Raw genomic sequence first — 12086 nt, 5'->3', positions numbered from 1 at the left:
ATAACGTAGAGATAAGTGGGACTGGAAAAACTCACAGTGGCTTTTTCACAGTCATTCTAAATCATGGTTATATCATCTGAATCAAGGCTGTGGATGTTTTATCCCCCTCACAAAGTGGAATATCTTTGTTTTGAAAAATAATTTCTCTGAGTGATGAAAGTTGGGGTTCTGCCATTATCATCTAAATAATGTTCACACCTGAAGCAAAAGTTAGAAAAAGAACACCCTACTCCCTTTAGGCATGCTAGGTAAAGGTAAAGGTACCCCTGCCCGTACGGGCCAGTCTTGACAGACTCTGGGGTTGTGCGCCCATCTCACTTAAGAGGCCAGGGGCCAGCGCTGTCCGGAGACACTTCCGGGTCACGTGGCCAGCGTGACATCGCTGCTCTGGCGAGCCAGCGCCGCACACAGAAACGCCGTTTACCTTCCCGCTGGTAAGCGGTCCCTATTTATCTACTTGCACCCGGAGGTGCTTTCGAACTGCTAGGTTGGCAGGCGCTGGGACCGAGCAGCGGGAGCGCACCCCGCCGCAGGGATTCGAACCGCCGACCTTTCAATCAGCAAGTCCTAGGCGCTGAGGCTTTAACCCACAGCGCCACCTGCGTCCCTTTTAGGCATGCTACTTTGGTGATATTAAAATGAAAATTGGTGGGAGAAAAATGATGTCTCATCTCAATAATTGCTTTGTTTCACATTATCTTGCCCTAGGTTCCAGAGATCACAGATATGGCATCTGACTATTAATTAACTGAATCAGTATTTATCAGTAAGATGCTTCAAAGCTCTTAGCCAGTCCCAGGCATTACGTAATTTCCAAGCCACTACCTACTATAATAGTGGTAAATTTGTAATATATAGCCTGATCTTAGTGTCAACAAGACACGAAGCTGACTTTGTATACATATCTACATATATATAATTTTATCATGCAAATACACATGTGGGTGGTGGCAGCTGAATGTTTTCCATCCCCACTTCCTTCTGGTCCATCACCAAAGGCATCACAATCTCGCTCATTTACCAGGATGGGCAAAGTATGAGTTTGGCTGATGAACCATAAGAAATTAAGGCACACACCCCTATTGCTGTTAAAACTATATCTACTGTACATACACACCTCCCCCTTTATACATGAACAAGGCAGTCATTGGAGCTAAAAATCAGCCATTACATCTAGCTGAATCTTCAGCCAGAGTTCCTTAGAACAAAAGCTGCAAGCTTTATTTATTTTTTAATTGTTTAAAATGTAGTTAGGTATTTATACCCTGCTCTTCAAAAGAATTAACTCTTTGGAGGAAAGCAAACCACGTGAACAAGTTTGAAGTAATTTACACAGTTTTTAGTAAGCAGGACATGGCTGGATAATACAATTCCATCCTTGGTTAAGGTGATTTCCTGTGGTTCTATTAACAGCCTAATACTAAGAGCAACCAAGCTACAGATACAAAATACATCTAATGGAGAGGGTTTCTTAAAAACGCAAATCAAGAGTTCACATTTTTTTCCCTTTAATGGTAATCTGAATCCCCATCTGAACTGGAAGTAAAGCTCATGCACTAGAACAAGAGATAGAAAACTGTCACCAGTGGGAAAGGGACTCCCTGTGCTGCCTCCTTTCACTTCTCTACAGAGGAATACTTGATGCATTGTGAGCACATTAATAAACAGCAGCATTTACTCTGCAGTTTCACTCCTAGGAGACAGCTCTGTAATTTGCTGCTGTCAATAATATATTAATCACAAGGGGGTTGTAATGACATTTCACATTTGGCACAATATTTTCTTAAAACTGATTTGGGAGAAGGGATTGTGTTAGAGGCAGAGTCAAATGATGGCAACAGACAGCTTATCTGAAACATCCCAATTTTTGCACTACATGAGTCACAACAAAGAAGTGGGAAGGGGAAACTAACATTGTAAAACAAAAAGAGTGCCTTCATCAGTGCCATTGTTACATATATCAATCCTTCACAGTGTATGCTTAGTTCCACAGGATGGGACAGGGCCAATCTACACTACTTTACTTGTTTACTCTGTTTTGTGCAGAATTGACTGATACAATATGCAGCTGATCTACCATGTCTGTGGAGAAAACATCTGGGAACTGTGTTTCATTCTGCATTGTTAAAGAATTCAGATTCAACAGTGAACAAAAAGGTGATTCTCATAAACACAACACTGAATTCCACTTCAAAGAGGCTAAGTGGATCGTGTCATACCTTGTATCATGACTCAGGGCCCTGGCCTTTAATCCTCATGGATATTGAGGACATGTTGGACCAGGAAGTAATTTGTACTCAGAGCCAGCCTTTGACATCTCCACCTGATATGGGGTTACAACATTAGAGGACCCTATGACACCAGTGCCTTTCTAAGGCTGCCACAATGCTATCCTCAGAATGCAAGGACTCCAGGTTGGAGATCAAAGTAGAAACATGCCCTCCTCTATGCCACAGAGCCCACCATTTATAAAATAGACTAGATCTGCTTATCAGGAGTGGAGCTTAGCTGCTCAGTGGAACCACGGTCCTATTTGAGGTTCAGTCGGGGTTTGCTATACACAGAAGCCACATTCAACCCTGCTTTGTCTAACTTCCAGCCTGGGCTCTACTCAGTTCTCTAGTGTGCTACCCACCTTGCTTGTTTGCCTTGTGAGCTTTGAGCTTCGAATTTGCCTGATCTTGCCTGTTAGAATGTAGCCTTTGCTTGACCCAACATTGTTTCCAAGATCTGAAATTAGTCCTAGTAGGACAAGGCAAATGAGTTGGGGAAGCCAATCTGGTGCTACTTCTAGAGCATTTGTACCCTATTGCCTTTCCCTTTCCCTCCCCCTTTGGTTAGCCACAAAATCACAAAAGCCTCTATTTTACTAATCCTGTCTACAACTATTGCCCATATACATTGTTTACAATGCAAACTGGAATGTTTTTAAACTTGGTGAATCAGTGCATAGTGTATGAGTGACAATATATTTGTGATTTGATTTTAATTTATAAACACTGACAATGCTAACTTACACATTTTATTTGTGTTTTTTAATGTTTAGAGGAAATACCTCCCTGTTTGAAATTTTATATCCTATATCTTAGATCATAATGTCGATACCAAAGATAGCTAGGCACATGCTGGCTGCATGGGATGAGGTTAAGAACACAACAAGCAGGAAGAAAGGTTAAAGGCAAAACAGGCAACACATGCTTCAAATCCAAACATGGGATGGAGTCCAAATAACAGTGATGAGAGCAATTATCTTCCGGCTTATACCCTTTTCACTCTACCTCCACACCTGCCTATGGTCCTGTCCTTACAATCCCTGCAACTTTTTTTTAGGATGCAATATCCCCCCCCCCCAAATGTATCTATGTGTGTTGTGATACAAATTTAGGATTTCATAAAGATGAGTACCTCTGCCACTGATAGAAGCACTGACCTGAGAGAGGGGGCATTCTTTGGCTAACGTGCTCTGATTCATCTCTTTGAGCAACTCCTTTAAGGCATTGCGGACTGTGGCATGGTTCCACTGCTCTGCTGGCAAGTCTTCCAGCTTTGAACAACTGTGAAAACAGAGAACAGAAGACTAAAACAGATGGAAAACATCACCTGCAAGGATCGCTGCTCTTTACATGCAAGAGCTATAAAGCTCTGTGACGCAAGACACAAGTTAGAATCCCATGCTTGTGTCTTTCAGGTTTTTATTGTGAGCATTCCCTCCCATGGTGTAGCTATATCCTCCAGCTACATTCTGAAGTGAATAGGATTGAGCAAAGATAACTGAATGCAGGACTGTAGCCTGAACCTGGAACAATTACTTATCACATTCCCTACCTCTGATTGACACTAGCTCTCTGCCATTGTGCTTTCAGCAAAAGGCAACATGACTCAAGTCTTACAGTCCAAATTCTAGCTCTGAATTTCTGAATAAGTCTAAGAAACATAAAAAAGGATTTATTTGACTGATATAATGTGCTAAGTATTTGATCAGGCCTGGAGGAACTACTAAACTGGGAACTGCTGAGAGGAAAAGCTCTTTACATGATTGACTGAGCTTGTCTGTACTCCAATATCATATCAAAACAGTTAGAATATTGGCCAGGAAGAGCTGCCAGGTGAGCCACTCTTCATGCATTTTGTTTTGCATTTCAACAAAAGCCCAGAAATTAATGAAGACAGGATGTGCTAATCTCAGTAGTAATGCTGTGATCGGCAGAGCAGCTCAGAGGAGGGCAGATGCTCAGAAATACCCACCTTTGTAATTGAATTTTCAATGTCACAACATGATAGACATCTTGTAACATGTCAGCAACTGTAGCATCAGGTGTATCTGTTACATAACTGAGCGGAAGAGGATTCCACTTCCCAAGTTTGATTATACCTGAAATGAAAGAATGGGACACACAAATTAATGTATATTTGCAGTTTACCAAGTCATCCAATTATTTATTCAGGGAGTTGAGGCTTACTACTATATTGGGATAGTTTGCATATAATGCTAAATACAGTATGCATGAGCTAGAGCAAGCCGGAGTGAAGCCTTGGGCTCGTGCACCAGCTTCCCCCTCTCCTGCCTGGTCAGGAGAAATTTAGTTAATTAGTTAGTTAGTTAATCTGTATACCACTCTTCATGTGTAGATCCATAGATCCTTGCAATGTTCACTTCCATTTTCAAAGTATCCTGGCCTGTCATTACAAACAAACCAAAGATTAAAGTTTCAAACAAAATCTGGCTAGTTAAACAAGCAAATTTCAAAATCCATGGTTTGTAGATGGCTTGTTTAGAAACTGGCCAAAGTTTATGTTAAACCACAGTCTCTAGTTCGTATGCAATACTAAGCCAGGATACTTCGAAACTGAAAGTAAATGCTGCAGACATCTTTCTTCCCCAGCCATGCAGGACAAAGAGGGAAGGGAAAATACATGAGCCCAAGATTTTGATCACGCTAGTTCTAGCTCATACACATAACAGTGTGTTATCTGTGATCCTATCCATAGAAGTTTCCTTCTTCCAATTAGTTACAGACCTTACACCACACATCTTGCTTACCCACTTAGGTCTGGAGAGTCTAACGTGTCTAAAGTGATATCCTGATTTTTCCTCTTCAAGAAATCGGGATATCACTTTAGACATGTTAGACTCTTTAGACTTAAGTGGGTAAAAGAAAAAAAATGTGTGTATAACAATACCATCAGAAACAGCCACAAACTAGAGTACTGGTCCATGCTGCTCCAGTACCAATTCTGCTTCATGCCTCTGTTAATCAGAGACAGACCAGTGCAAACAGGGACCAGTAGCCCTCCTTACTCAACTCAATAGCAGACAATCTGCCTCACAACCAGAAAAAAACTGAAAGCATCCCAAGTTGTGATGGCCAACACTAAGATTCTGGGGAGAGATCAGTAAAATGTTAATAGTTGAGGGATGTTTTTACTCGCTCCTGTATAAAACTGGAACAAAAGGTTGCTAATTATGACATTTCAGAAACAACAAAATTAAGAAGAGCAAAACTGGGATTTAGTTCAGCACATTCCATTGACATAGAAGGCCAAATTAACAGACACCTCATAACAAAATGCTTTGGAATAAACTCCTTGGTATTCAAGGGTCAAAACACTCCTGGAAGGACTGCCAAGGAGAAGAAAAACAAGTATCTCTTGCTTGACATAAAGTGTTTAAAACAGGCATAAAGAGAACAAAACATTAAAATCATGCACTGTTCCAGTACTAAGGTTTCACAATCTGGTGCTGAATATGCTATAGTATAAATAGTGCCTAGACTCTGATCCTGCACAATAACACACAAAACTCATTCACAATACCGTATGTCTTCTGAGCTGGCTCTTTATACCATATTCCATTTGCCAACATAAAGCCTGCTTTTCTCAAAGGGCATCATTTCCTAGCACAGAACTTATTCACATACAGGTGAAAGAATCCTCAAACTGGCTTTTAGCTTCTCTTCCTACCCACCACCCAAAAAACAGCCAGCACAGTGTCACTTGCAAATGTTCCATATTGACCTACTTTGAGGACCAAAAAATAGTGATACACGAGCCCTTTCTACTTATATGAAACACTTGTCACTGAGAACCCTCCAGTGTTTTCATACCTAATTTTCCCAAGTACATTGTTTACACTATGAGACTGAGGAAGATTTGCCAACTAAATCAGAAAGCCATCTTGATGAGTGTGGACATGTGGTCTGCTCTGTACATGTTAAAGGTCTGGACTACAGACAACTATAGCATTTTCATAACTCAACATGACTATGGAAGAAAGTCCTTTGTATCTTGTTAGGGCAGTAAGAAATACATAAAACACAACTGTAATAATGTAATATGTGTATATGCTTCATTTATGACTGCTAAGGGTGTATACTATTATTATCATCATCATCATTCATTTCTATACCACTTTAAATTTTAAAGAAAAAAATCTCAACGTGGTTCACAACCTACATTGAAATATCAAATAAAACAACCCAGACTAAAACATTACTGAAGAAAGTAAAATATATCTTCAAAGCAACATAATTAGCAGGGAGCTAAAATATTATCTTAAAGATTTCAAAATAAAGCATTACTAAAGAGGTCAGCTACGGAATGCATATTTAGTGCAGCAAAGTTAACAAAAAAAATCATCTTAAAGATTTCAAAAGAAAACATTACAGAAGAAAGTCAAATATAAAATGCACATTTAAAATAGCATAATTAGAAAAGAATAAAATATTATCCTAAGCATAGATTACAGAGTACTTTCTTATTCTAGTAAGTAATAATCAAGCAAGATGAATATATTTTAATAAAGATGAATGTTGGGCGGGGAGGGGGGAATGGACCTGACCAAAGATCAAGAAATTATGGTATTGTCTGCCACCTATCTAAAGATCCCTTAGTAACACACTTGGATATCTGAAGGGAATATTACCTAGTAAATATCTTTTAAAGATGTAGCCCCCCTCAACTGGTGCATGGCCAACAAGAATATGAAGCATAGTAGATGAAGGACCCTGCATAAGAGGCAGGGAAGCGAGAATCTCCAGAATGGGATGCTGGGGGAAGAGGGGGAATCTCCCAGTTAAGAGCTGGGAGGGTTCACTCTTCTGTGTGTGGAATAAGGGTTAAGATATAATTGTGATAGAGGACCTTGTATTTGTTTTATTTTATTACTTCTTTTTATATTCTTTTTTTCTTATTCTTGCTTCTTATTTATTTTCTCCAGATTAGTTTGTCTTTTACAGTATTGTACTTTATTTTGAAAACTTTTCATTAAAAAATATTTTTAAAAAAGAATACGGGACATAGCCTATACAACCAAATTAATAAATAGGATAGGACAAGTGCAAAGATAAATTGAAGGTTTCAATTTCTTATTGGAATTATAAAGTTCAGCTTGAAATAAATCTGTATACTTTACTGGGTAAAATATAGGTTTGATCTTGACTTTTAACAGGACAGAAGAAACAATAACATATTCTGTAATAAAAGCGTGCACTACATTTAAAATGAGATAGAACCAAGTGAGTGACATATCTATGCACTTGTTACATTATATATGTCAACTAATTGGCTTCCTAATTATTTGAGCTATTTTACTTTTTATGTTTGCTAGTTTGCTAGAGTAAGCAACAAAATCTTTTAACAAGTTCTACAAAGAATCATAAAACTGTGTAGTGCTGGAAGACACCTGACTTCCTATATTTCAAATACATAGTGTATTATTATTATTATGTGGATAATAATATGTAGAGCCTCTGTGGTTATATGACTCAATAGGCTTTTCTCTTAAGTCAATAAAAAGAATTTCTGTGGCAATATTTTAAGTTGAAAGCAACAACACTGGGGGGAAAACAAGCAGTGAAAGTTTCAGAACTAAGAGCTGTTTTATGAAACTAGCACAAAAGCAATGCAGAAGACATCATGCTAGTTTCTGTTGCTAACAGTGCTTTTCCTCTTCTGCCTTACAAATGGAGAAGAAATTGTATTGGCTAACAGTACAGAAACACAGGTGTTACCATAACGCTCAGTGCTTTTTGCGCATTAACACCTGCTCCAAGTCCTCTCTTTGTTACAGTACTGAAAACGCATACTATTCCTTCAGCCAGTGCTATGTGATTAGTGATTAGCTCACTGATTTTCAGTTCTGGTTTACAGGCTTTACTTGCATATCTTTTTAAGTATTTGACAGACCTTTCAAGGGCTCACAAGAAGAGCGAGAAAAAATATGAGGGTTAGGAATGTTTTTTTCCCCACCCTATAACCTTTTCAGGCACAAAAAACCTTGCTTTTGAAATGAAAGAGGCAGTCATCATCAGGAGGCCTCACCTGCTCGAGTCAGAAAAGGACTTGCTAGTCCTCTTCTTTACTAGAAGTGATGCTTCTAAAACCACTCATCATAGGTTTCCTGTATCATGGGACAATAGTTTACTTGGCCCTGGAAGGCTAAGGAAAGTACAAATCCATGCTCTCTGGCAGGAAATCATGTTCCTGAACATGGGGATCTCCAGTTAAGCAGAGAGCTGTGAAGGCTTGGCCCATACCTAATTAGCCCTTCTTCTTACTACGAAGCCCCTCCACCTCTCCAATGTAAGACTTTTTAGTACTTTTGAAGTGGGCAAGGGACTGGCAAGAACAGAAGCAAACTCCATTGCAAGGAAGATGAACTCCAAGCCACCAGGCACAACTTGCAATGGAGAGAGGCCGTTGCAACTTGAGATGATCATATTCCAAACTCCCTCCATTCAAACTTTACTCCTATCACTACATGTGATATGGTGTGTGTACATGCTTGAATATTTTGGTCCAAATGCATAACTAACCTGTAAGAATTATGAAATTAAGCTAGCCTTAAAGCTGGTTTTCAGCCAGTTTGATATACGCTGTTTCAGTTGAGATACCCAGATTGTGTAGCTCCCTTCCTCATGAGACCTGATTTGCCTCATCTTTACTGAGATTCTAGCATGCTGTAAATACCTTTCTGTTTTGCAAGCCTTTTGATCGAATTCATTTTCTGCCGTTCTCTGTAGATCTGATTGATGAACAGTGATTCTCCATTCTGGATTTATTTTGCTTACACATTATTTTTCAAATTTTGTGGCTAACTGCCTCTGGGGTTTCTTATGGAATTGAAAATCATGTTACAAATATTTTAATTAAATAAATACAAATAAAGTACCTGCTTTAATGACCTATATTAAGAACAGGTCTGAAATTAAAATGGTAGTATCAGCATACTCAAGCAACAGATACAAGTTTATCAATGAATTTCAAATGCTTCTTAATCAGCATAGGCCACTCATTACTGCAAATGATTCTCATAAAATAGCAGACGATCGCATGTCTTCATTCTAAGACTTTATCTTAGCAAAAGAATATACAAGTGATATTTTAGTGTATCTTGCCATTTCAAATTTGAAAGATAAGCAGATTGTATCCTGCTGTTGTACAAGTTTAGGCTAGTCTACTCTGTTTTAAACTTTTGCTTAAGTCATAGTAGTACACTTCATTTTAAGTGTTCCCATTCATTATGTTGTTGTTTTTCCCTTGCAAAAGTACCATACCTGTGAAAGTTCTTAAGATCTTTGGGGAACTAACTTTTGAATGTGTTTGCTGTAAAATGGAATTCATAAATAAATAAATAACATAAATGTGGTTCAGTAAGTGCAGCATTCAATTACATGGCTCTAGATATGCTATAAAAGAAGATTATGCTTTCTGTAATAACCTGAACACCCCAAAAGGTGTTGTTGCTTCTATAAATAATGTAGAAAGGATACTCTGTAGTTGATCTCCTTTGTATGGTTTTATTTTGACATCTTTTAAGATATCCTGCCAACCTAGCAGTTCAAAAGCATGTCAAAGTGCAAGTAAATAAATAGGTACCACTCCAGCGGGAAGGTAAACAGCGTTTCCGTGCACTGTTCTGGTTTACCAGAAGCGGCTTAGTCATGCTGGCCACATGACCCGGAAGCTGTATGCTGGCTCCCTCAGCCAATAAAGCGAGATGAGCGCCCCAACCCCAGAGTAGGCCACGACTGGACCTAATGGTCAGGGGTCCCTTTACCTTTTAAGATAATACTCCTATGGCAGCTTCTCCTGAGCATGAGAGAGAAAGCCACTCCACGCTGAACTCCGTGCTCAGCCTCCTCCCAATGATGCAACGTCACATGCCAGGGCCCCCCAATCTTAGATGCAAGATGGCACCTCTGATTCTAATAGAATCACATGTCAACAACATAGCCAGCAGCCACTAAATGGCAGTACTGCACCAAATGGTACAAAAACTAACTAATGTTTATTATATCAGTTAAAGTGCTCACAGTTCTAGCAGGTTGATTACATACTATTGAATGCATAGCAAATAATAAATCTATACTACCTGGCTCAGGTGTTGCTGATCAAGAAAGCAAGGGTTAGTATCAACTCCCTTCACCTACACTACAAAGGTTCTCGCTGCACTTAAAATGCCGCTAGTTCTCAGCAAGGCACCCGACACAGTTTAGCCCTTGTGTAGCAACTGAATGAACGCTACAAAGTATCTGCACTTGTATAATTCTGCATATGGCACTGTCTGCATGATAAGCAGGGCCAGCTCAATATATTTTGTTGCTTGAGGCAAAGGACAAGACGGCAGCCTCCCCCAGCACGCACAGAAGCCAATTTCATTGGTAGTTGAATCTTACTACAATACTGGTGAAAGTAGGACAGTATCTTCTACTGTACTTTAGGGCAGCAGGCTACCATAGGAGGTACCAGGCAGGCTACATGGCACTCATAGCTCTGTCCCCTTTCTGCACCTCAGCATCTGCCACCAGAGGCAGCTGCCTCACTCTGCCTTATCATAGGGCCGGCCCTGATGATAAGGTAAGAATAGATGGCAGGGTTTTACTTCAACACAGCTTTGCTGTTCCAAACTGCTTTGGAACAGAGGATCTCAAAACACTTTACCAACATTAATTAATTAAACCTCATAATATCTCTCCAAGGAAAGCATTATGCTCACCAATGCATTAATTTATGATTATGTTTATTGTGTGCTGCAAATTACTATGTTAATGTCAATACAAAAGGAGCCATCCCCACCCCACATTCACCACATAAGCTTCAGGTCTACTGTAATAAACAATTCAGTGGACAAACAGGAATAAACAATGTGATAACAGTGACATATGCACCTACAAATCACCTGGAAAACCACACATAGTGAATTACACTTTAACCAATGTGCTTGACTCGGAGGCTTCAATTTATGAACAGAAGAGAAGGGTAACCTTCAGTTACAGGATAAGTATTTAGCATTCATTTGCTGGATACTTTTAGCTTTGTTGGACTGGGAACTTTGGGTATCTTCCAGTCACTAAATCGCTGTTCTAAAGTATACACTTATATATATAGGCTCAATGTTATTGAGTAGAACTTAAATTCTAAGAATTAAAAACAGGTCATTCTCCAGCTAGAACCATCAGTTTTATTATGAATCAATAGGCCTAAACTAGGCCCTTCACTTGGTTAAGCATCCCAAACTTAACATTTGTTTTTTGTCTTCTAGAATAATTCTATCGGAGTTCATTTCTGATCCAAATTTCAATAAAAGATAGAATTGCTTCCAAATTGGCTAAAGATTGCTTGTGACAAGATATGTCGGCATGTCAAGTTATCATGTTATAAACTTCAGAAGAGATTTCAATACAAACAATAAGCAAAGGGCTTGCCATATTGCTCAAACTGGTCAGTGCTACTACAAAATAGTTTCCTTCTCTGTATTTTCTCTTTTATTAATGGATCACAATTTAAATAATGACACACATAGATACAGGCCCGCAGGCAGCTCATATGCTAAAGGGGCGTATTACAGACACATTTGCGGGTCATAATCAAAGCTGCAAATGTTAAGATGATGTTTATCATGATTGTAATAGCGCTGAGGGGTGTGGGCATGCATAGGCATGTGATTCTCCTTTGACACATCCTCCCTTCCTATTGTAAACAACGAGACTTGAGCAGAACCAAAGCCTTCTCCTCCTAGAAAACTTTGTCAGTCCATGCAAGAGAGGTTCTGTTGTAAGTTCTGAGGACTAGTCCGACTGTGGTCT

General features: G+C 39.3%; 1 protein-coding gene across 2 annotated transcripts in view; it reads right to left on the bottom strand.

Annotated features, from left to right (window-relative positions):
• Positions 1-12086, bottom strand: part of SATB2 (SATB homeobox 2) — a 121587-nt gene that overhangs the window by 70596 nt on the left and 38905 nt on the right. For both annotated transcript variants that reach the window (XM_081919612.1, XM_081919613.1), the window contains exons 4-5: positions 4246-4372; positions 3431-3554 (exon numbers count right to left, since the gene is read on the bottom strand). In XM_081919612.1, the coding sequence (XP_081775738.1) occupies positions 3431-3554; positions 4246-4372 (251 nt within the window). The remainder of the gene's footprint in view (positions 1-3430; positions 3555-4245; positions 4373-12086) is intronic.

Source organism: Podarcis melisellensis (genome assembly GCF_964234715.1).
Source record: "Podarcis melisellensis genome assembly, chromosome: 1".
Taxonomy (NCBI): domain Eukaryota; kingdom Metazoa; phylum Chordata; class Lepidosauria; order Squamata; family Lacertidae; genus Podarcis; species Podarcis melisellensis.
Note: the sequence above shows the minus strand (reverse complement) of the source record. Positions and strands in the feature narration are given on the sequence as shown.